General features: G+C 36.4%; 1 protein-coding gene across 1 annotated transcript in view; it reads right to left on the bottom strand.

Annotated features, from left to right (window-relative positions):
- ABCB5 (ATP binding cassette subfamily B member 5) overlaps positions 1 to 26,947 on the bottom strand; it is a 124,908-nt gene that overhangs the window by 69,699 nt on the left and 28,262 nt on the right. The window contains exon 13 of the mRNA XM_055314751.1: positions 22,990 to 23,160. Within this exon, the coding sequence (XP_055170726.1) occupies positions 22,990 to 23,160 (171 nt within the window). The remainder of the gene's footprint in view (positions 1 to 22,989; positions 23,161 to 26,947) is intronic.

Genomic DNA, 26,947 nt, shown 5'->3' with positions numbered 1-26,947 from the left:
TTTATCTTATGATGTTTGCCATTTTGTCTTTCCTATTTAGATCTGTAATTTATCTAGAATTGACTTTTGTATGTGATGTAAAGTAGGAGTCAATGTACATTTTCCCATATAGTTATACAATTGTCCCAGCAGCATTTTTGAAAAGGCCATCTTTACTTTATGTACTGCAGAGTTGTCTTTGTCATTAAATCAGGTGACCATTACTTTGTGTCTGTTTTTGTATTCTGTATAATGTTCTACTATTCAGTAGCATCAATGCTACAATGTCTTAACTACTACAGACTTAAAATAGGCTTTGATAACTGCTAATCTCAGTCTTTCAGCTTTATTGCTCCCCTACAAGACTGTCATGACTATTCTTGAAATAATGTATTTTCTATAAGTGCCTAGCATAATAACATACTTTTGGCATACTATAGGCACAGCAAAAATTTTTGGTGCTCAAGAACTGATAGCTAATATTATTAGTATTAAAAATACTGCTATATTACTGCTATTTACCTTTATAGTTCTTATTTTCATTTTTATCTATTACAGAAAAGGAAATTGGAATTCAGTCACTGGAAGGACTTGTACTAGAATCTGGTATGGTGTTCTCTAGGTTCTGAAAAGTGTTGCTCCATGCAGATGTACTTGATAAAGCAGATGAGTATGTCAGATTCAATTCCAAGCTTAGAAGAAAACTTCTCAGAACACATTATTAAGATTAAATAATAATGTGGAAACAGATTAATGATAAAATATTATATGGAAAAAGTTCATATCTTGTCTTTTAAAAAATTTTTTATTTATTTATGATAGTCACACACAGAGAGAGAAAGAGAGAGAGGCAGAGACATAGGCAGAGGAAGAAGTAGGCTCCATGCACCAGGAGCCCAATGGGATTCGATCCCGGATCTCCAGGATCGCGCCCTGGGCCAAAGGCAGGTGCCAAACCGCTGCGCCACCCAGAGATCCCCATATCTTGTATTATAACTATGTTATAACACTAGGCTCCACAGACTATGTAGCTGGTCCTGACCACTGATAAAAGTAAAAAGGTTTCCATGTAGATGTACCTTAGCTAGTTTGTTTCAAGCATAGATATTAAGAATCCTTAAAACAGATAGATAAAAAAAGAGAAAAAAAAAGGATACCTTAACATCTATCCAAGGTAGGGTCTCTCCCTGTTATGACCTCAATAACATTGTAATAATTGGACTAATTATTATTCAAAGCAAGTAAATGCATATTATATTCAACCTAACTCTTCTGTCACACAGAGTAGATAATACAGAGAGTTGTTTCTATCTCCAGCAGCCCTACCTATTTCATACTTCTTTTCTAAAAATATGAGATAATGAGATATGACTAGCACCAAATTTCCCTTGATTTTTTGAGGTTGAAAGCAGATCATCACATTGCATGAATAGCTAACGAAATTTTATGAACAATAGACTAAGAAGACTCATGTTACAGGAGTTATTACATACTAGTTAAGTACAAATAGTAAACAATCTCATGTGTAAATAGTGTATTGTGTTTACAAAGGAAAACATAATTTTCAATAATTTCCCCATTATTTATGTTCTCTGGAATCCTAGGTTTGATTTTTTTTTTTTTTTGCCAATTTCTGGATCTGTGATCTCAGACTAGATACTTAACTTCCCTGATTCTTAGTTTCCTCATTTGTTAAATGGGGAAACTTATGCTACCTATATTTTAGGGTCACTGTGCAGATTAATGTTCTTGGTACCATATCTTGCACATGGGAAGTTCTTAGGAAATAACTGATTTTTTTTTAAGGAGGAAAGAGAGAGCACATGTGTGTTGGTGGGAGGGGCAAGGAGGGAGTGAATCTTAAGAGGTGGAGAGTGAGAGAATTTCCACACTGTGTGTGGAGCCTTATTGAGTCTTAGGGCTCAATCTCAAGACTCTGAGATCAAGACATAAGCTGAAATAAAGAGTCAGACATCTAACTGACTGAGCCACCCAGGAACTGAGCCACCCAGGAACCCCATAAATAACTGATCTTAAATCATTAGTCAAGTATCTTCAAGCTGCAGACCCTTGAGTATTTACTGAGGGTAATTCCAAAGCCCTTGCAGAGCTAATAAGAGGAGCAAAAAAGAATTACAACATAAAGTAATAAATGTATAACAGAAGTTACATAAAAATACTACAGGGGCACAGAAGTAATTAACTGTCTAGTTGAATAGAGAGATTGCCAAACAGATGACTTTTGAGTTGGGTCTTAATGAATGGACGGCAGTTTGCCAAGTGGGAAAAAGGTGGGGCAATTATGACAGAGGCTACACAGCAAGACCAGACAGTTGGGCCTAAAAGAACATGGGTTTCTAAAAAATATTTAAGTTCAATAACATATCAGATAAAGGGCTAGTTTCCAAAATCTATAAAGAACTTATTAAACTTAACACCAAAGAAACAAACAATCCAATCATGAAATGGGCAAAAGACATGAAGAGAAATCTCACAGAGGAAGACATAGACATGGCCAACATGCACATGAGAAAATGCTCTGCATCACTTGCCATCAGGGAAATACAAATCAAAACCACAATGAGATACCACCTCACACCAGTGAGAATGGGGAAAATTAATAAGGCAGGAAACAACAAATGTTGGAGAGGATGTGGAGAAAAGGGAACCCTCTTACACTGTTGGTGGGAATGTGAACTGGTGCAGCCACTCTGGAAAACTGTGTGGAGGTTCCTCAAAGAGTTAAAAATAGACCTGCCCTAGGACCCAGCAATTGCACTGTTAGGGATTTACCCCGAAGATTCAGATGCAATGAAACGCCGGGACACCTGCACCCCGATGTTTCTAGCAGCCATGTCCACAATAGCCAAACTGTGGAAGGAGCCTCGGTGCCCATCGAAAGATGAATGGATAAAGAAGATGTGGTTTATGTATACAATGGAATATTACTCAGCCATTAGAAACGACAAATACCCACCATTTGCTTCAACGTGGATGGAACTGGAGGGTATTATGCTGAGTGAAGTAAGTCAATCGGAGAAGGACAAACAGTGTATGTTCTCACTCATTTGGGGAATATGAATAATAGTGAAGGGGAATATAAGGGAAGGGAGAAGAAATGTGTGGGAGATATCAGAAAGGGACACAGAACATAAAGACTTCTAACTCTGGGAAATGAACTAGGGGTGGTGGAAGGGGAGGAGGGCGGGGGGGTGGGGGTGAATGGGTGACGGGCACGGAGGGGGACACTTGACGGGATGAGCACTGGGTGTTATTCTGTATGTTGGTAAATTGAACACCAATAAAAATTAATTTATAAAAAAAATAAGTTCACATTTAGCAGAGGTGTATGAAGAATGGAAGGTCATGGGACTAGGAATAGAATTTGGGGTTAGTTCATATAAAGCAATCTAAACAGTGTTTCTTCTGTAGGGAATACAACTTATTGGAGATTTCTGAATGGGGGAATGGTTTATATAAATGATATTTGTTCTTTACAAATAAGTCATCATTCTATATCTACATATGGATACAGGACTTTCAAGGTCTTTCTCAACCCTTAGATTCTATTTTTTTCCTAGAGCCCAATCCTACCATGTTTTTGAGATTTAAGAGATTGTAAAAAGATCAAGGTAAAAATGACTGATGCTGTAGTGAATAAATATAGGCATGATAGTTTGAATTGTTTTTACTACCTTTTTTCTTTTTACTTGAGACAACTGAATATAAATACCTTAAATATTAAATATATATTAAATTATATATGTGTGTGTATAATTTTAATTGCAAGTGACTCACATTAGTTTTATCTTTTATTCTTTAAGGATTTTAAAATTTATTTATTTGAGTGAGAGTGAGAGAGAGACTTCTGTTTTCAACTCAACTGGACTATCAGGAATAAGATTTATCCTCCCATCTGAAATCAAGAAAACAATTAGAAAAATATATGGAAAACTGGTGTTCAAAAGACTCAACATTATCAGGCAGTGAAGCACAGTGATCCCTGAGATCACTTAAAACTTACAATTGTCTCAGATTATTGCCTTGAAAGAATTTCCAGGGTGTATTGCAGGGAGGAGGAACACAGGTGGAACTTACTTGATTTACTGGGTTAAGAAGGTGGAGCTAAGAGTCTGGGAAGATGAAGGCAGGAAGAATACACAGAGAAGAGTGCTGGAGAGGAAAGAAATGCTGAAAGAAAACTTAGAAGATCTTTAGAGGACCCCTTTAAAGTATTCAGCAGATAACTGACTGCAGAACAATGTGAAGAAACTATTCAAGGCTGGAGAGAGAGCTCTTTGAAAGGAATAGAGGGTACCACACCCAACATTCCTAGAGAACAGGAAATTGCCTATTCTAAACAGCATGACTATAACATTTCAAAATATATAGAGGTATTGAGTAGAGTATTAAAGAATCATGCCTCAATAGTAGAGAATAAGTTGCTCTAGACTAAGCATGGCTCTAATCTAGCCTAACAAAAATTAAAAAAGAAAAAAAAATTAAATTGTTCCTAACTTAAAATTCCCTCTCAGCAAATATTAAGAAAAACAAAAACAAAAATAAAACAGGACCCAGTATCGTAAAATTCACAATTTTTGACACCCAATAAAAAATGACCTGGCAAGCAAAATAGCAAGAAAAATACAACCAGCAACGAGATGAAAAATCAAGTAAACAAACTGCTCCAGACCTAATACAGGTGTAAGAATTAGTAGACAAGGACATTAAAACAATTATTGTAACTGTATCTCATATATCCAAAAAATTAAGTAGACATATCTGAACTATAAAAATGACCATAAGCATTTTCTAGGTATAAAAAATACAATGTCTATGAAAAAAAACATAGTAAATGGGAATGATGAATTAAATATTGTAGAAGAAAAAGCAAGTGAACTCAAAGACAGCAATTGAAATGATTCAAAATTAAACACAGAGAGAAAAGACAATAAAAATATATTAAGAAGATATCAATAAGGTGTAAGACAAAATCAATCAGCATAATGTATGTGTAATTGGTATTCCTGAGGTGGGGTAAAAAAAATTTGAAGGAACAATGGTAAAATGTTTCCACATTTGATGAGAGCTTTGACTTCACATATCCAAGAAGCTCAACACAAAAGCATTAAGGAAACTACTCCAAGGTATATCAAAATCAAATTATTTAGTAGTAGAGATAAAGAAGAAAATTTTAAAAGCAGCCATAGGTTAAAAAAAAAGACACATTACATAGAAAGGAGCAAAGATAAAAATGACAGTAGATTTCTCATCAGAACAAATGCATGTAAAAAGACAGCTGAGCAATGTCTTTAGAATACTGAAAGAAAACAAAAAGCAAACAGCTCTCAGCCTCAATTTCTATATTGTAGAAAAGTATCCAGAAAAGTATATTTTTCAGAGCTGAAGGTGAAGCAATGACTTTTTCAGATATACAAAACCTGAAATTATTCATCAACAGTAGAACTGTGGTACACTGAAGGAAGTCCTTCAAGTAAAAGGAAAGGATGCCAAATGGAAACATGGATATACACAAAGAAATAAAGAGCACTAGAAATGGTAACTATATGGAGAATTATATGATTTTTCCTGATTATTTAAATCTCATAAAGAATAACTGACTAATCAAAAAACAAAAAACAATGTAGCATGTGGCTTATAACATGTTTATACATATGATAAGTATATATATAAAATATATATATAAATAAGTAAAATGTCTAATAATAGCTCAAAGGTCAGAAATGGAGGAATGGAAGTATACTAATGTAAGGTCTACTGTATGTGAGGTGTTGTAATATCATTTAGAGGGTGATTGTAATAAGTTAAAGATGTAAACAATAAACTCTAAACCCAGCACTGAAATAGCAAAGAATTATAGCTAAAACTCACAAAAGAGATAAAAGAGGATTATAAAAAGTACTCATTTGGATTAACATCCAAATAAAGGCAGAACACAAGGAAAACAGGAATCAAGAGTAGGAAAAAAAATAGCAAGATGGTCTACTTATATTTCACCTTGGCAATGATTACATTAAATATAAATGTCTAAATACACCAACTAAAAGTCAGGGATTGTCAGACTGAATACAACAGGCAAGATCCAGCTATATGCCACTTTTAAGAAACACATTTTAAATACAAAGACACAAATAGGTCATCAATAAATGGATGGAAAAGATATACCATGCTAACACTAAGTAAAAGATGAATGGATAAAGAAGATGTGGTTTATGTATACAATGGAATATTACTCAGCCATTAGAAATGACAAATACCCACCATTTGCTTCAATGTGGATGGAACTGGAGGGTATTATGCTGAGTGAAATGAGTCAATCAGAGAAGGACAAACATTATATGTTCTCATTCATTTGGGGAATATAAATAATAGTGAAAGGGAATGGAAGGGAAGGGAGAAGAAATGTGTGGGAAATATCAGAAAGGGAGACAGAATATAAAGATTCCAAACTCTGGGAAACGAACTAGGGGTGGTGGAAGGGGAGGAGGGTGGGGGGTGGGGGTGAATGGTGATGGGCACTGAGGGGGGCACTTGACGGGATGAGCACTGGGTGTTATTCTGTATGTTGGCAAATTGAACACCCATAAAAAATAAATTTATTATTAAAAAAATAAATGAAACAATAAAAAAATAAAAAATAAATGAAACAATAAACAGAAGCATAATTGTAATTAGATATGAAATCTGCATTTTCAAAAGATTATAATAAAATTAACAAAGATGGAATAGATTTGAAAAAAAATCATATGCTCATTTCAGTAGATTCAGAAAAAGCATTTGACAAAGTATAATATACAGTCATGATAAAAAACCCTCAACAAAGTGGGTTTAGAAGGAACATACCTCAACATAATAAAGGCCATGTAAGAAAAAACTACAGTTAACATCATGCACAATGGTGAAAAACAGAACTTTTCCCGTAAGGTCAGGAACAAGATAAGGATGTCCACACTTATCACTTTTATTCAACATGGTACTGGAAGTCCTTACCATAACAATCAGACATGCGGAAGGAATAAAAGGCATCCACAATGGTAAGGAAGAAATAAAACTTTCACTATCTGCAGATGACATGATAATATGTATAGAAAACCATAAAGATTCTACCAAAAAACTACTGGAACTGATATCTGAATTTAGTAAGGTCACAAGGTACAAAACCAATATATAGAAATCCATTGCATTTGTATACGCTAATGATGAAGTAGCAGAAAGAGAAATAAGAAAGCAATCCCATTTGCAATTGTACCCAAAATTATAAAATATGTAGGAATAAACTTAGCCAAAGAGGTGAAGGACCTGTACTCTGAAAACTATAAAACACTGATGAAAGAAACTAACGATGACAGAAACAAATGGAAAGATACCCATGAGCATGGATTAGAAGAACAAATATTGTTAAAATGTTCATGCTACACAAAGAAATCTACAGATTTCTTTTCTTTTCCTCCTCTTCCTCCTCCTTTTTTTTTAAAGTAAGTTCTATGACCAATGTGAGGCTTAAACTCATGACCCTGAGATCAAGAGTCACATGCTTTATGAACTGAGCCATATTCTCAAATATTATAGAATGTAAAAGGTGCCCTGCAATCTACAGATTTAATGCAATCACTACCAAAATACCAATAGCATTTTTCACAGAACTAGAACCAATAATGCTAAAATTTGTATGGAACCACAAAGTATGTTAACTACACTGGAATTAAATTTAAAAAATAAAACAGAATAAAGAGCAAAGGATATAACCAGGCTAGAGAGGTTTATTTCATAATGATAAAGGGGTCAATTCATCAAAAGGACATGAATCTTGACTGTTTATGCACATAATAGAGCTCCAAAATACATGACACCAAAATAGATACAACTGCAAATCCCCAAATACAAATCCACAAATCACACAAGAATAATTCAAGTATTCAATACCCTTCTCCCAACAATTTATAGAAGTAGATAGAGAATCTGGAAGACTTGAGTAATACTATTAACCAACTTGTTATAATTGATGTTTATAGAACACTCTACCCAACAACAGCAAAATGGCCATTACTTCCAAGTAAACATAAACTACTTCCCAATAGATCATATTCTGTCTATGTTATTCCATAAAACAACTCTTAACAAATTTAAAACAATTCAAGTCATACAAAGTATGTTCTCTGACTACACTGGAATTAAATTAGAAATTAATATAGAAAAAAAAGAAATTAATATAGAAAGATCTCTGGAAAATCCCCAAATACTTGGAAACCAAATAGTAATTCTCAAGTAAATGGCCTCAGATCCAGCCTAAGAAACAACAAGAGCAAGTTAAACTCAAAATAAGCAGAAGACAGGATATAATAAAGATCTGAGTAGAAACCAATTAAATATAAAAGAGGAAAATAAGCCAGAAAGAGATAAATACATCAGTGTAACAGAACAGAGAGTCCAGAAAAAGACATACACATAAATGGAAAATTAGCTTTTTCACAAAGGTGCAAAAACAATTCAGTGAAGACAATCTTTTCAGCAAATTGTGCTGAAACAACTGCAAGTCTATATGCAAACAAAACAAACAACAATAAAACAAACTTCAAACCATATCTGGCACTCTGGACAGAAATTTACACAAAATTGATCCTAAATCTAAATGTAAGAACTAAAACTATAATACTTCTAGAAAAATGTTGGAAAAAAAATTTGTGATCTTGGATTTGGCAAAACCTTCTTAAACAGAACACTAAAAGCTTGATTTATAAAAGAAAATAATTATAAATTAAACTTTGTAAAAATTAAAAAGTTCTGTTCTTTGGATGACACTCATAGGGAAATGGAAGGACAAGTATAAGATGGGAAGAAATATTTTCCAATCTTTTTTCTGATAAAATTCTTATATCCAGAAATACAAAGAATATATAAAGAACTCTCAAAATTCAATGATAAGAAAACAAATGACCCAATTAAAAAAATGGGCACAACATCTGAACAGACACTTTGACAAAGAAGAGATATGGATGGTCAAGAAGCATATAAAAATGTTCAACATCATTAGTCATCAGGATAATGCAAATTAAAACAATAATGAAATGCCACTACACATTTATTCCAATGGCTAACATTAAAATACCTGGCTATACCAAGTGTTGGCAAGTATGTGAAGTTGCTATAATTCTCATATTTATAGGATGTAAAAGGAAAATAATTTGGTGGTTCATTTAAAATTTAAACATACTCCTACCATAAGGTCTACCCATTTAAATCCTAGATATTTACCTCCGAGAAATAAAAGTGTACATCCACAGAAGACTTACCTATAAATGTTCAGAGCAACGTTATATGTCATATCCAAAAACTGTAAACAAACTAAATAACTTAAATGGGCATCAATACCAATGAGCTCAAACAGTGGTACATTCATACAATGGAATATAACTCACCAACAAAGAGGAACTATTGATACATTTCACAACATGGATGGTCTGAAAACAATTATGCTGAGTGCAAGAAGTCAGGCAGGACAGAATACATAATGTGTGACTCCATTTACACAAAGTTCTAGAAAATACATGATAATCTATACCAGCAGTAAACAAATCAGTGGTTGATAAGAATGCGGCAGTGGGTGCTGAGTTAGGGTTGAGATGGAGTGTTTACAAAAAGCATGTGAAAATTTTGGGGAGTGATGGATCTACTGTGTTGACTGTGGTGATTTCACAGGTGTACACATATGCCCAAACTTTTCTAATTGTGTACTTTCATATGGGCAGTTTAAGTCAATTAAATCTCAAAAAAAAAAGCTGTTAAATAAAATGTTAAACAGAAGAATCATCTGTATTTATAGCATCCAAGTTGGCCATTTCTGGAGTTCTATAAGAATACTGAATGAGATTGAGGCATTTTAATGACTATTATGCAAATGTAATCATAAAGAGGATTGAGGAGCAACTAACTGTATTGTAGGTAGGATGATTTTTCTTAGTTTCTGTAAGGTCTGATAATGTACGCATAATTATGTGGTTAATTGGCACTTACTAGCATATGTGTTTCTCAAGATGGTATTTATGTGTAACATAATCTGCAGAAGAGAGGTCTAAACACTAAAATTCTTAGTGCTTCCTTTATTTTTCATATTGCCAAATACATAGAATTTTTTAAAACTAATGAGTGATGATAATTGGGAAGAGAATTTTTATGGTTTGCTTTTTGTTTCCCACAGTTTCCTATTTACTTGTATGTGGTAATTCTAAGCCTGGCTTATACAGAAGCATCCTAATGAATGGTATAATAAAATTGGTAAAAATGTTATTTTTTTTGGCTTTAGTTTCTAAAATAAACTTTATTTTAGAATAATTTTAAATTTAGGGAAAATCTGCAAAGATACTACAATATTCACGTATCCTGCACACATTATCTCCCAGTGTCAACATCTGACATTCTTACGGTGCATTTGTTACAACAAATGAACCAGTATCAATACATTATTGACTAAACATACTTTATTCAGATTTCCTTAATTTTTACTTATTATCCTTTTTCTGCTCCCAGATCTCCTTCAGAATACATTTAGCCATCATGTCTCCTCAGGCTCCTGTTGGTTGTGACAATTTCTCAGATATTCTTATTTTTTTTGAACATGATAGTTTTGAGGAATACCAGTCAGATACTTTGTAGAATCTCTCAATTTGGGTTTGTCCAATGTGCCTAGTTTTTAGAGTTAAGACATTCAGCCTATTCTAATCCCACTTTTCCCATTCAAATTTAATTGTATTCTGGGTCTTGGAGAACCTGAGACTTGCCTCCAGCACCTTAAAGGGGAATGAATCTAAGAATGCTATTGTTGAGTGGGTATGCATTAAGACCACCAGGGCAGAGGTGAAAACACTGAGACACTCAGGCTCCTGGTCCATAGCACTATCATTTATTCAATTACATTTCCTTGAGGTGACAAATGTTATTTTCAGAAAGCAACCAGTTCTCAAACCTAATTGATGAGGCTATAAGATATTACCAATTGGCGCAATGATTTCACAATACTGCTAAACATTTCTCAAAGCAAATTAATATGTATGAAATTTACTTAAAAATATAAAAGGGCACATATAATACAGAGACTCTCAGGAGAATGTAGGGGAAAAGAAGTTGTAAAATCAATCAGGAGGTTGTAATTAGAAAAGATTTGAGAATGGTGTGCAGCCTCATGACATAATCAGAATTATGAAGTTTCTTGATGCAGGTTATATTATTCTAAACCTTTTCTTCATGGCAGGCTTACTTCACAGGCATTTTTGTAGGCCTCTCTTCTAATATTTCTTCACTTATTAGGCATTACATATGGAACAACTTTATTAATTTTGCAAAAGTTCATGCTGTTGTCTGAATCTGAAAAATGACAGTAAGGGATGACATTTCTGCAGTTGTGCCTTAGTGAGCACTGATGTTCCTGCAGATTGGAATGGCCTGCACTTACCCATCTGTACTATCTTTACTCTGCCAGGCTCCTGTCTAAACTCTAAATATTTGATTAAGGTATATATTATATTACAGTTTAATCTATTTTAGCATGAATGAGTGTCTGAGTGTATCAAATAAATCACAGAAATGCCTAATACTTTAAAAGGGAAAAAAACTAGGCATGCCTGGCTGGTTCAGTCAGTAGAGCATGTCACTATTGATCTCCCTGGGTTGTAAGTTTGAGGCCCATATTAGTAGTAGAGGTCACTTAATTTTTTTTAAAAAGGGGGGGTTGTTGGGGATCCCTGGGTGGCTCAGCGGTTTAGCGCCTGCCTTCAGCCGGGGGCTGATCCTGGAGTCCCGGGATCGAGTCCCATGTTGGGCTCCCTCATGGAGCCTGCTTCTCCCTCTGCCTGTATCTCTGCCTCTCTCTCTCTCTCTCTCTCTCATGAATAAATAAAATCCTTTTAAAAATGGGGGGGGGTTGGAAACTGTGCTTTGAAAAACCTATAAACCTATAAAATGAGTTTACAATTATAAATTCAAGGTGCTATAAAATACACTACAAAAATACAGCTCCACTACATCATGAATGTGACCTAAAACTGATGTACTGGCCAAACAACATTAATTGTTTCAGACTTAAAACATAGAGGAGAGATTTTGAGAGTCAAGGCCTCCTAGAAAACTAGTCAAAGAAATCTGAGCTGATGCTTTTTTTTTAAAAAAAAAAAACAAGAATTACTGTGAAAATAAGGGAGATAGTGGAATCCATTCCACTGAATTTTCAGATGCCTCAGAGAAGATGTGGTAGATTTTCAATAACTCTTTGTTGCTGTTAGTTCTTCTAAAGTGTACCAATTTGAAAGAACTTCCTAGTATCTTCTCCCCTCCTTCATAGTTTAAACAAAGCTAAAAGCCAGACTTTAAGGTATTTAACCAAAGGAAGGTCAACAGGAAGGTAGGTCTCTACTTCACACTTTGTTTGGCATTTCTTTAGATTCTTTGCAATTCCCCCCACGCACAATAATAAATCATCAGGTAATTAGCTTGCACTTTGAAATAGACGATGTTTTAAAACATCCCTCATGGAAATGCTAGGGCAGAGATAAGGGCCTGAGGGAGGTTAGCTAGCTTTTCATCAGTGATGGTCATGTGCCTTGAATAAAGGTAGGCAAAAGGAAAAGAAGAACAATGCAAAGCTCTGAACATTTGAAAGGCCTGAATTTGACTGGTGGGTCAGTTAATAGGGGTAGTAATACACTCTCTGAAGAAGCCTGTAAACAGAGTTCTCAGGTCCCACAGCAAGCAAGAGGTGAGAAACCTATGGAAGGCAAGTTCCCACTGACTGCCTCCTAGCAGGTTGGCTCAGGTGAACTTGGGGCTCACTGATGATACATACTCCACGATGCAATGCAATCTGTGGTCTTCAAGTTTTTTTTATTTTTAGGCTGCAAAATCCTTTTATTAAATGAAAGCACATGTGGAAACTTAATAGACTTAAATAAACTATACAGATTGATGGTTAGTTGCCATTTGAATTTTTGGAGATGGTGGTGCATGGCCCTACCTTCTACTCCACCCTATCTCTCTACTTTTCCTCAAGAGGCTCCTGGAAAACCCTAGTTACCCTAGTACTCCAAGAATACAGTCTGAAAAACCTCTCATTACTGTTTTACAAACTTCCACCTCTTTCAGCTACTGGATTTTAATTGACCATCTGCTATAAGAAAGTCTCTATGGTAGTTATATGGGAAACAGGATTTTTGGTGTATTAACTACCTTATTATGATGCTGAAAGCCACTTGGCTTGCCATTCTTCTGAGTCAACACTGGTTCCATAGCTGAACGATGTAGAATTACTGTCAGGTCACTTCACCTGTCTGAAAATGCTTTTTCTCTTATAAAATGGAGTGACAAGTTGTAAAATATTAGGCCCTTAGAAGCCATATTTAATGTGACTCACCTCCTACTCAACTTCTTCTTTTCAGCTTGCAGAGATCTACTCATGTGAAAATATGTATACTTACATTAAGACTCTTTAGAGAGTAAAACACATTCAAAATCTAAACTCTTTGCTGAGATGAGGCCACATGTATTGCCTAATTAGCAATGTGGAATAGTACTCTATAATACAATGTTTTCTTTTTATAATCTGAAATATCTCCACCTTCCCTTCTAAATAAGTTAGCAATTGATAATAATAAAATTATTTATAGCCATTTAATATCTTTCTCCTTCATCTAACTTAATTAAGCAAATATCTGTGAAGAAATTACAACAAAAAGTAAAAGATGAAGTAAATGGTGGCTAAGAAGAGAAAATGCTACAATAATTTGCTCATCTTACTTCCAAGAGGGAATAATATCTTATCTAGCCCAGAATACTGACCAATAAAAAATACATCAGAGATATTTTATTTGGTAGCTATTAGAAAAATTAATATCTTATATAGAAAATTTTCTTATCTGTGGGGGAGGACGAGACTTAGGAATAATTTAAATTTATAGAAATTATCAAGATACTTATAGAAAAAACATTTTGCTATATTTTAAGGCTTTTTATTGTATGTTTTTAAGACTCTAAAATGTCCTGCTAAGTAATAATGATTTAAATCCATTTGTGAAAGAAAAAACCATTAGCTATGTATAAAATAGGATCAAAATAAGCAGCTTAAGAGGACAAAAGTGAGTCTATTATAAGCTGACACGGGAGCCTCAATTTGGGGTATGGTTTGTTTCTTTCCCAAGTAGGCAATGTAGTTTTATTCTTTTTTTTTTTTTTTAATTTATTTATTTATGATAGTCACAGAGAGAGAGAGAGAGGCAGAGACATAGGCAGAGGGAGAAGCAGGCTCCATGCACCGGGAGCCCGATATGGGATTCGATCCCGGGTCTCCAGGATCGCGCCCTGAGCCAAAGGCAGGCGCCAAACCGCTGCGCCACCCAGGGATCCCGGCAATGTAGTTTTAGAAGGAGGTTAGTGGCGCTTTTTTTTCTGTCTTTAAAAAAAAATTCTGGTAAAGTATACATAACATGAAATTTACCATTCTAACCATTTTTAAGGGTAGTGTCCTCTGGGAGCAGAGAGGCCAATTCCTTTTATGTCACTATTCTTTTATACTCAGGCTTAGATTGCCATTCTTTTTTTTTCTTAGTAGTAAAATATACATAACATGAAATTTTAGCCAGTTTCAACCATTTTAAAGTATATAACTTAGTGGCATTAAGTACACTCACATTGTTGTACAACCATCATCACTAACTCCAGAACTTTTTCTTCATTTCGCGCTGAAACTCTATACCCCTTTTAACCATAACTTCCCATTCCTCTCCTTCCCTTAGCCCTGGTAACCTCCATTTTACTGTCTATGAACATGACTATTCTAGGTATCTCCTATAAATGCAATCACAGTATTTTTTTTTTTTTGCATGTCTCTTTCAGTTAGCGTAACATCTTCTAGGGTCATGCTGTAGCATATGCTAGAATTTCCTTCCTTTTTAAGACTGAGTACTATTCCATTGTATATACATACATTTTGTTTATCCATTCATCTGTCTATGAGCATTTGGGTTGTTTCTATCTTTTGCCTATCGTGAATGATGCTATTATGAACACTAGTATACAAACATCTGCTTGACTTCCTTTTATCAATTTTATTGGATATATACCCAGAAGTGGCATTACTGGATATATGGTAATTCTATCTTTAATAAGAGGCTAGTTTTGAAGAGTGATCTGGATTAAGATTTAGCTTAAGTCTCTAGCAAATATATAATCTTGGGGCAATATAGCATGGTGGCTATGTGAATGAGCTAAAGAAATGTGTCTGGGTCCACATTCTGGCTTCACTATTGTCTGTTATTCAGTCTCTCTGTGCTTCAGTGTGCAAATCTGTAAAATTGGAAAAGAAGTGTTCTTACCTCATTGGGTTCTTACAATGATTAGCTATTATCACCCATTTGTTCCTTTATTACACCTGAAATAATGACTCAAGAATGGCTTCAGGGGGTCTATAAACCCCTCAATATATATTATATGTAAATATTTGTATACATGTCCATTTGTAGATTTTCTGAAGAGTTACAGTGGTTTATTTTTCCCTTTCTTAGTCAGATTCTCAATGGGGACCTGATCTATCAAAGAAGGTGGAGCACTACCCTAAAATAAATTAGTGATCTATATAGTTTAACACCAAGCCTAACAAATGTGAGCTTGATTAGGCAGGTTTATAAAATATTCCCTAATGCTTTTCGGATGAGATAGTCTTTATGCTACCTTTATTCTTTTAGCTAAATTCTAGTCAAGGAAATCCCCTTGTAGAAATTCCCTTTCTGTTCTCAACTATTATAATGTTGCTACAAATGGTCAAAAAAAAAAAAAAGAAAAAATTGAATACATTCCTAATTCTACATATAAAAGCAAGATATGTAATTGACAAAGAGACATCAAATGTGTAATAATTAACTTTTCTTTAACTTTGGATAATCGTTTCTTTGGGGTTAATTCAATAAAGTAGTCCACAGCTTAATGCAGTATACCAATTTTCTTATTGTTCAGTTCTCCAAGTAATATAAATATGTTAAGGGTCCTCTGAGGAAGATCAACAGAGTGCATCACAGTAAGAAAGAACAGTAATGATAAAGAAAAGCCTATGAGCAGCTCTGCCTCTTCAAAGAATAAAACTATAACAGAAACCCCTCATAATTAACAAGGGGTCTTTTTAAAGGTTCTCCATTGATGTGGTATAGCTGACCCTTCCTTAGTAATAATTATTTCTAGATTTGCATACCACTTTTAACATTTCAAAGAGCTTTCCAGGCCTTATCCCAAAGTCAGTGTGGGCTTCCTCTGCTTCCCCAGGGGCCTACAAGTGGTTACTGCCATTCCTCCTTTACTGCGACTGAATGGAAGCCTGCTGCTTTGGCATGCTGGGTCCAAACCAGTAGCAGAGTGGAACCCCATAGCCTGTAGCATAAATCCTTATCCAGTTACCCTAGGTCCCTCTAATGAACATGATAAGTGAAGCAAAACTAATTTGTTGCAAGCCTAACTTAAGAAATCCAGAAAATAAAACTTCAGGCCTTGAAACTGTTTTCATCCAAAATGCATTTAACAAATGCTTATTGGCTGTCTACTAAGGACTAGGCATCATTCTAGTGCTGGAGACACTGCAATTAACCAATCAAAGCCTTTGCCACCACTGAGTTTACATACCAGTGGGGGAACAGAGACAACAAAATAAACAAATGCACACATAGTATGTTAGCTGATAAGAAGTGATATAGCATGTTTAAAGAGCAGCCAGTGTTGAAAGTAATGGTGGGATGTGACGTTCCAGAAGGAGCTTGGAGCCTGACTCCATAGAACCTTGTAGCTTATTATAAGGAATTTGGTTTGTACTGTGAAGAATGAGTTAAGAAGCCATTGGAGGATTTGAAGCTGAAGCATGACACGATCAGAATTACATTTTACCAGTATCACCTGACTGCTGTGTTAAAAAAATATTGTATGGGCATGGGCTGAGGCAGGAAGTTAGCTAGTGCAGTAATCCAAGTGACGATAAGAGTGATAGATCCCTCATATTCTTTTTAGTCAAAATCCACCCTCTGTTCCAGGAAACTACTGATTCGATTTCTCTTTCTTTTTAAGATTTATATGTTTTTATTTTAGAGAGAGACAGCATGAGTTGGGGGGAGGGGCACAGGGATTGAGAGAGAGAGAATCTTAAGCAGACTCTCCACTGAGCATGGAGCCCAACATGGGGCTTGATCTCATGACCCTGAGATTATTACCTGAGCCAAAATCAAGAATTGGACACTTAACTGACTGAGCCCCCCAAATGCTCCTTGATTTCTTTTTAAAAATCACTATGTATTAGTTTGACTGATTCTAGAGCTTGATATATGTGGAAGACAATGGGGGTAATGGAAAGGAGGGGTTGGGAGGAACAAATGAAGGCTGGGTGTGGAGGGAGGTGGACACAAGTATTCAGCAATAATACATTTATCGTTCCTTCTTTATTTGGTTAGTAGCTTTAAGATATTTTGAGCTGTAAAAATCTGCTAACTATTTTAAGTTAGGCCATTTTATGCAGCAGGTCTGAGAGTTTTTAGATGAACAGAAATGAGATCTGCTGCATGCCCTCCTTTCTAAGTAGGGGCCTCTCCACAGGTGTGATTCTACAATTGCCCTCTGTGTGGTACGTATAGAAGACGCTCATGGCACTGGAGCTTTCATTACTTTGCCTGTATTTTAATTCTCCTCTTTTCTATGAGTCATTTTCCAATAAACTTAGGCATATATAATTATTCAATTTATTGTGCTACTTGTCACGTCATTGGTTACCATTTACCTTCATCCCACAAAAGACCAGCAAAACCTACTTAAAGCAGTTTCACACCTGTATATCTCCACCATGTCAATAATCCCCTCATCTTTAAAAACTGAAAAACAATAATAGTAAATGAATTTAAAAAACCTTAAATTCCCTCATAGTTCTGCCATACAACTGTTGGTATTTTCATATATGTTGTCCTCAATTTTGTGCACATGCACAACTATTGTATATAATTGTAATCATAGTTTACATTTTGTGTTGTTCTCTTTTTATTATGGTATAGATTTTAACAAGTAGTAAAAAAGACTTTTATTACTTCAATATGTTACCAAGCAGCTATTATTTTATTTTATTTTTTATTTATTTTTTATTTTTTTATTTTTTATAAATTAATTTTTATTGGTGTTCAATTTACCAACATACAGAATAACACCCAGTGCTCATCCCGTCAAGTGTCCCCCCTCAGTGCCCGTCACCCACTCACCCCCACCCCCCGCCCTCCTCCCCCTCCACCACCCCTAGTTCATTTCCCAGAGTTAGAAGTCTTTATGTTCTGTCTCCCTTTCTGATATTTCTCACACATTTCTTCTCCCTTCCCTTATATTCCCTTTCACTATTATTCATATTCCCCAAATGAATGAGAACATACACTGTTTGTCCTTCTCCGGTTACTGTGGCCAAGTTCAAAAAGGGTGTTGTCTGAGTTCTCCTCTAGGATTTTGATGGAATCTTGTCTCACATTTAGATCTTTCATCCATTTTGAGTTTATCTTTGTGTATGGTGCAAGAGAGTGGTCCAGTTTCATTCTTCTGCATATGGATGTCCAATTTTCCCAGCACCATTTATTGAAGAGACTGCCTTTCTTCCAGTGGATCGTCTTTCCTCCTTTATCGAATATTAGTTGACCATAAAGTTCAGGGTCTACTTCTGGGTTCTCTATTCTGTTCCATTGATCTATGTGTTTGTTTTTGTGCCAGTACCACACTGTCTTGATGACCACAGCTTTGTAGTACAACCTGAAATCTGGCATTGTGATGCCTCCAGATATGGTTTTCTTTTTTAAAATTCCCCTGGCTGTTCAGGGTCTTTTCTGATTCCACACAAATCTTAAAATAATTTGTTCTAAGTCTCTGAAGAAAGTCCATGGTATTTTGATAGGGATTGCAATGAACGTGTAAATTGCCCTGGGTAACATTGACATTTTCACAATATTAATTCTGCCAATCCATGAGCATGGAATATTTTTCCATCTCTTTGTGTCTTCCTCAATTTCTTTCAGAAGTGTTCTATAGTTTTTAGGGTATATTTTGAGAACCATTTGAATGGTAAATGGTTCTCCAACCTTTTATTTTCAGGTTGTAGGTGTCCTTCTGTCTAAAATGAGTCTCTTGTAGACAGCAAATAGATGGGTCCTGCTTTTTTATCCAGTCTGAAACTCTGCGCCTTTTGATGGGGTCATTAAGCCCATTCACGTTCAGAGTTACTATTGACAGATATGAGTTTAGTGTCATCATGATATCTATTTAGTCCTTGTTTTTGTGGATTGTTCCACTGAACTTCTTCTTAAAGGGGAATTTTAAGAGTCCCCCTTAAAATTTCTTGCAGAGCTGGTTTGGAGGTCACATATTCTTTCAGTTCCTGCCTGTCTCGGAAGCTCTTTATCTCTCCTTCCATTTTGTTTTTTTATTTTTTATTTTTTTTTTAATTTTTTTTTAATTTTTATTTATTTATGATAGTCACAGAGAGAGAGAGAGAGAGGGAGAGAGGCAGAGACATAGGCAGAGGGAGAAGCTGGCTCCATGCACCGGGAGCCTGATGTGGGATTCGATCCTGGGTCTCCAGGATCACGCCCTGGGCCAAAGGCAGGCGCTAAACCACTGCGCCACCCAGGGATCCCTCTCCTTCCATTTTGAATGAGAGCCTTGCTGGATAGAGTATTCTTGGTTGCATGTTCTTCTCTTTTAGGACCCTGAATATATCCTGCCAGCCCTTTCTGGCCTGCCAGGTCTCTGTGGAGAGGTCTGCTGTTACCCTAATATTCCTCCCCATGAAAGTCAGGGACTTCTTGTCTCTTGCTGCTTTAAGGATCTTCTCTTTATCTTTGGAATTTGCAAGCTTCACTATTAGATGTCGAGGTGTTGAACGGTTTTTATTGATTTTAGGGGGGATCTCTCTATTTCCTGGATCTGAATGCCTGTTTCCCTTCCCAGATTGGGAAAGTTTTCAGCTAGGATTTGTTCAAATACATATTCTGGCCCTCTGTCCCTTTCGGCGCCCTCGGGAACCCCAATTAAACGTAGGTTTTTCTTCCTCAGGCTGTCGTTTATTTCCCTTAATCTGTCTTCATGGTCCTTCAATTGTTTATCTCTTTTTTTCTCAGTTTCCCTCTTTGCCATCAACTTGTCTTCTATGTCACTCACTCGTTCTTCCACCTCATTAACCCTCGTCGTTAGGACTTCTAGTTTGGATTGCATCTCATTCAATTGATTTTTAATTTCTGCCTGATTGGATCTAAATTCTGCAGTCATGAAGTCTCGTGAGTCCTTAATGCTTTTTTCTAGAGCCACCAGTAGCTGTAGAATAGTGCTTCTGAATTGGCTTTCTGACATTGAAGTGTAATCCAGATTTTGTAACTCTGTGGGAGAGAGGGCTGTTTCTGATTCTTTCTTTTGAGGTGAGGTTTTCCTTCTAGTCATTTTGCTCAGTGCAGAGTGGCCAAAAACAAGTTGTATTGGAACACGGGGGAGTATCACTGGTCCGTCCAGCTGGTCTTCTGGGGGAGGGGCCTGTTGTGCTGATTCTCAGGTGTTAGCACTTGGGGGAGCTGCTCTGCCCCTGCCTGCTGCAGGGCTCAGCGGGGGTTGTTTACCCCGTGGGGCCCCAGGAGGAACAGCAGCAGTTGCTATGGCAACTCTGGAAGCCTGGATTCAGCCTCCGCAGGAACTACGGGGCTCCGGGCTCTTGGCTCTCGGTCTGCAGGGCCTGGAGGCTCCGGGGCGGGGCCGCTGATCTGCTCAGCTCGGGGCAGGAGCGTCCTTGCTGTCCTGGGCCCTCCCGGCCCTGTGCCTGTCCCGGGGGAGGCCGGATCCTGGGCTGTGTCCCGGCGCCCTGGCTCGGGCCTGCGCTTGGATTCGCGCTCCCGCCCCGCAGCCCCCTCCGCGGAGCCGCCGCCCGAGCCCCTCCGAGCTGCTCCGGTCGGTCCCGCCGTGCGCGCTGCAGCCCTTAGGGAGCTCGGAGCACTCTCCCCGGGCGCAGGTGCCTGTTAGTGTCCCAGGGAGCCCGAGGGCATCCCCGCCCTCCTGGGTCCTGCTCTAACTCCCTGCGGGCCCCTTTCCGCCCGGGAAGGTTGGTGCAGCTCCTGCTCCTCCGGGACGGGGCTCTCCTGTCCTGGGGACACTCGCCCCGGCCTCAGCCCGGCTCCTCGCGGGGCCCCTCCCCCTCGGAGGCCTTTTGTGTCTTTATTTCTTTTTCCCCGTCTTCCTACCTTGATAGAAGCGCGGACTCTTCTCACTGTAGCGTTCCAGGTGGTCTCTCTTTAAATCTCAGGCCGAATTCATAGATTTTCAGGATGATTTGAAGGTTATGTAGGTAATTTGGTGGGGACAGGTGATTTGGGGACCCTGCTCTTCCGCCATCTTGCCCCTCCTCCGCAGCTATTATTTTAAAAGTCTGAACAGGTTCTGACTGCCTGAAGTGATTAACACATTGGATGAAAAGACAATGGACCCTTAACCTCTAAACAACACTGGCGCCTCTCACAATCTGTTTTTAAAAATCTTATATATATGTTCATTATATCTCAATAAAACAAAAGCAAATCTTAGTTAAAAGACAGTAATGTTAAGTGTAATTTTTTTGTACATTCAAGCCCTAAGTATCACCAACTAAGCATCACCACTGAACACAATTTGAGTGCATTCCACAGATAGAGCCCAGTCCTAGTTACTGAGTATAAAAAAATGAATAAAGCATCAGTTATCATTAGAGGGAATCACTGTTTCTTCTCCACCAAAATGAACCAAATTGGCAAAGTGTCTACAATAAACATGGACTTTCATATCATTTGTTTGCTTTACAGAAATAAGAAATATCATGAGCATCATGTGGCACTTATTGTATGATGGAAACAAGGGTAAAAAACTTACACAATATGATTTACAAGTTGATAATAATAAGTAATAGATTATTCAATAAGCAGTGGGCACTCTGGCTGCCAATATCCATTTCTGGTTGCACAAAGTTCGTATTTAAAAAGAAAAAGCCTGTAATTTTCTTAGACAGGAAAACACAACAGATTTTCAAACAGACTCAAAGTAATATGTGCCATTAAGCCTTCTGAAGGGTTTGAAGGCCATGATTTAAAAGAGGGGTTGGGAGTCGCCTGGGCGGCTCAGTCAGTTAAGTGTTTACTCTTAATTTCAGCTCAACTCTTGATCTCAGGTTCTTGAGATTCAGCCTTGTGTCAGGCTTCACCCTCAGTCGGGAGCCTGCTTGAGATTCTCCCTCTTCCTCTCCCACTGCACCTCCCCCTGCTCCTTCTCTCTTAAATAAATAAATCTTTTTTAAAAAAGTAAAAGAAGGGCTGCTCATTAAAAAAAGTATTTGATGGTTTTTCATATCATTGCCACCAACTACTTTCTGAAATGCAATGCAATTTGGTAAAGGACCATCCCTGCATTGTGGTCCTAAAGCATATCAGTAGCATGTAGTAAGCAGGGGGTTAGTGTGAAGTTAGAGGATCCAGGGCTCTTAGAGGAGCTTGGTTCAGGGCCAGCACAAACAACACTATTTGCTTCCCCACTGGAGGTGAAATTAAGTTAAAACCTCTTGGGTTTAAAGAGGAAAAATAGGTCACAGAAGAGACCCCCACAGGTGTGTATAGAAGAGGCTAGGAGTGGATATGGTTATAGCTACGATGGTGGTAGTGATGTGGGTTTACTATGGGAAGTGTACAGTGCATACCTATTCAAAAGGAGGCATATATGGGATGATTGCTTGGATATCAGCCTCTTATATGTTTATAGCACCAATTACAGCATTTTTTCTCATCCAAATCACTTCCTATAGCCAACACATATACATTTTTACAAGGGTGAATACTCTGCATCAATACCTTAAAGAGACTGAACTCAAGAAATAATCTGCAGAGCCAAACTCACTTGTGTTAAAAACAGTGTTGAACTAGAAATATGGAAACAAGAAATGATCTGCTCACTTACCTTCTCCAGTGCAGCTTGAACAACTGATTCACTCTCTGTGTCTAGGGCAGATGTAGCCTCATCTAAGATCAGGATTTTTGGTTTTCGAACTAAAGCTCGAGCAATTGCGATTCTCTGTTTCTGTCCTCCACTCATTTGTGCTCCTTTTTCTCCTACTAAGGTATTAAATTTCTAATGAAAAATAGGAAAAGCACAGAAACAGAAGGCAGCATGATCAAATCATTTGAACAGGAAATGACAATCACAGTTGTGTTTTAATACCAGCTTAATCACTACTTCAGCCTGTCTGCTTTTGACCTTTGATTTATTCTTAGTAAAAACAAACAACTATTTGAAAAGTCAAGTAAAGAAGAGACCTAAGAAAAATTTGGCTAGGACAAAAAAATATGATAATCAAGGATTTTTAGGAAGATTAATAATAATTTGAACCAATTTTCAAAGTTTTTAAAGACAGTTTTAGAATGCATTGATATCTTTAAAAGAACCTCAGTAATACAACTACACTCTTAACTATTATTTGAAAGGCTGACTAGCCATTTAATATATTACTCATAATTTCCTTCCTGGATATTCTGAAAAAAAGTATGAAAAACATAAATGCAAAAACAAACTTCTCAAAAAGTTTTTCATCTTGGGACAATTTTAGGCCTTTTATTATTTTATTTTTTTATTTTTGGGGATATATATTTTTAACAGAGTAGATATCATTAGATATTTGAGATCGGAGATAATTTCTAGAGCTAACAAAACATAGTTAGTAATACTGTCTTGGGTTAGGTCCATGGTCCAAAACTCATTTCTTCAAGGATATAAATTTAAATAGTATTTCTAAACCTTTGATTATTCTACAGTCTGACCTTCACATTTAAAAAAAACATAAACCTTATTGAGAAATAATTTATATACAGTAAAATGCACACATTTTAAGGATAGTTTTATGAGTTTTGACAAATGAGTATAGCCATGTTACCACCACCCCAATACAGATATAGAACATTTCTATCACCCTAGAAAGTTTCCTCATGAATCTTTCCAGTCCAAATCCACACATTGATTTGATTTTTATCACTATAAATTAATTTCACTAGTTCTAGAGCTTCAAATAAATAGAATCATACAATGCATACCTTTTTTTGATTTATTTTTTAAAGCAGTTTTAGGTTGATAGTATAATTGAGAGGAAGGTATAGAGATTTCCCGTATACCTTTTCCACACACATGCACAGTGTCCCCCTTTATCAACATCCTCCACCAGAGTGGTACATTTGTTATAACTGATGAACCTACTACATTGACACATCATAATCACCCAAGTCCATAGTTTATATTAGGATTCACTCTTGGTGGTGCACTTTCAATGAGTTTGGACAAATGCGTAATGACATTTGCATTGTTACAGTATCATACAGAGTATTTTCACTACCCTAAAAATCCTCTGGGTTCTGCCTATTCATCCCCACCTGCACCTCAAACTCTGACAACCACACACCTTTTTTACTGTTTCTATAGTTTTGCCTTTTCAAGAATGTCATAGAGTTGAAATTACATAGTATGTAGCTTTTTCAGATCCAGCTTTTTCAGATTGGTTTCTTCCACTTAGTAATATGCATTTAAGATTTTTCCATGTTTTCATGGCTTGATCGATCATTTCTTTTTAGCTCTGAATAATGAATGTCCCATTGTCTGGACATACCACTGTTTATTTATTCATTTATTTATTCATTCACTGACTGAAGGACATCTTGGTTGCTTCCAAGCCTTGGCAATGCAAATAAAGCTCCTATAAACATTTGTGTGTAGGTATTTATGTGAATTTAAGTTTTCAACTCCTTTGGGTGAATACCAAGGAGCATGATTATTAATAATATGATAAAAATATATTTAGTTTTATAAGTAACCAACAAACTGTCTTCCCAAATGTTCCTATAGACTTAAGAATTGGTTTGTTGATAATCACAAAATAACCTGCTGGGATTTTGATTGGAATTGCACTGAATCTATAGATCAAGTTGGGAAGAACTGACATCTGGCAATATTGAGTCTTTCTCTCTACAAACATGGAATATCACTCCATTGAAAAAATTCTTTGATTTCATTCATCAGTCTTGTAGTTTTCTTTATATAGATCTTGTACATACTTTGTTAGATTTATGCCTAAGTAATTCATTTTTTGGATGCTAATGTAAATGGTATTGTGCTTTTTTTTAAAGATTTTATTTATTTATTTGAGAGACAGTGAGAGAGAGTGAGCACATGCAAGAGAGCATGAGCAGTGGGGAAGGGTAGAGGGAGAGGGAAAAGCAGACTCCCCACTAGGCAAGGAGCTCAATGCAGGACTCAATCCCAGGATCTTGGGATCATGACCTAAGCTGAAGGCAGACACAAACAACTGAGCCACCCAGGTGCCCCTAGGATTGTGCTTTTATTTATTTTTTCTTTTTTTCCCCAAGGATTGTGCTTTTAATATCAGATTCCACTTGTTCATTGCTGATATATAGGAAAATGACTGACTTTTGTATATTAACCTTGTATGCTGCAGCCTTGCCATAATTGCAGTGTGTGCTTTTTTGGTCTGTCTTACCTAGCAGATTCATCCACATTGTGTGTATCAGCAATTCACCCCTATTTATTTCTGAGTAGTGCTTCACACAATGTGAATCTACCTTGGGTTACCAAATTCAACAAAAACAGATAAAAACAAAAAAAATACGGAGCTCAGTTAATTTTGATTTTCAGTTATCAGTGACTACTTCTTTAGCATATCTCATACAATATTTGGGATATGCTAATATTATTCATTTATGCTAAAACTAATGCTAAAACTTATGCTAAAATTATTCGTTGTTCATCTGAAATTCAAAATGTACTGAAAACTTTGTATTTCATCTAACAACCATATATCAATCAAATTTGTCCATTCAGCTGCTGATGAACATTTGGATTGTTTCTAACTTTTGAATATTATGAATAACACTGCTATGAACATTCATGTACATAATGTTCTTGTGGTCATACTTTCATTTCTTTTAGAAAAATATGTGGAAATAGAATGCTGAGTCATAAGTGTATGTTTAATATTGTAATAAAGTGTCAAATTCCTTTCTAAAATGACTGTATGGGGGTGCCTGGGTGGTTCAGTTGGTTAAGTGTCTGCCTTTAGCTCAGGTCACGATCTCAGGGTCCTGGGATGGAGCCCTACACCAAGCTCCCTGCTCAGCAGAGAGTCTGCTGCTCTCTTTCCCTCTCCTTCTTCTTGTGCACTTACTCTCTCTCAAATAAATATTTTTAAAAAATGTAACAATTCACTTTATTCAGAATGAATAAGAGATGTGATTCTTTATCCTCATCAAAAGTTATTACTGTTATTCTTTTTAATTATGACCATTCTAACAAGTGTGGAATGGTATCTTATTGTGGTTTTACTTCAGATTTCCCTATTGACTAATGTTGAATATTTTTCATGTGTATATTGCCTATTTCTTTTTTTTGTGTGTGAATTATCTGTTCAAGTTTTTGTTCACTTTTTTGTTTTATTATTGTAAGAGTTGTACATATATCCTGGGTGCGTGTCCTTTGTCAGATCTGTGTATTGTGAATATTTTCCCTCTGTGTCCTGTCTTTTTACTTTCTAAGTAGTGTATTTTAAAAGGTTTTAATTTAAGTAAAGTTCAGTTTATTATTTTTTTAGAGAGTAAATGCTTTTAATCTAACTAGATTTCTCAAATCTTTGGCTTTGGCTAACTCAAAGTCACCAAAGCTTTTTCAACTAAGTTTTTATTTTTGAAGTTTGATAGTTTAAGTTTTTCTTTTTTGTAAAAATATATATATATGTATTTTTAGAGAGAGAGCAAGAGCGTGAGCACAAGTGAGAGGAGGGGCAAGAATCTTCAGCAGACTCCTTGCTGAGTGGGCAGCCCAACTTGGAGCTTAATCATACGGCACTGCAATTATGACCTGA

This window comes from Nyctereutes procyonoides, unplaced genomic scaffold (assembly GCF_905146905.1).
Source record: "Nyctereutes procyonoides isolate TBG_1078 unplaced genomic scaffold, NYPRO_anot_genome, whole genome shotgun sequence".
In the NCBI taxonomy this organism is placed as follows: domain Eukaryota; kingdom Metazoa; phylum Chordata; class Mammalia; order Carnivora; family Canidae; genus Nyctereutes; species Nyctereutes procyonoides.
Note: the sequence above shows the minus strand (reverse complement) of the source record. Positions and strands in the feature narration are given on the sequence as shown.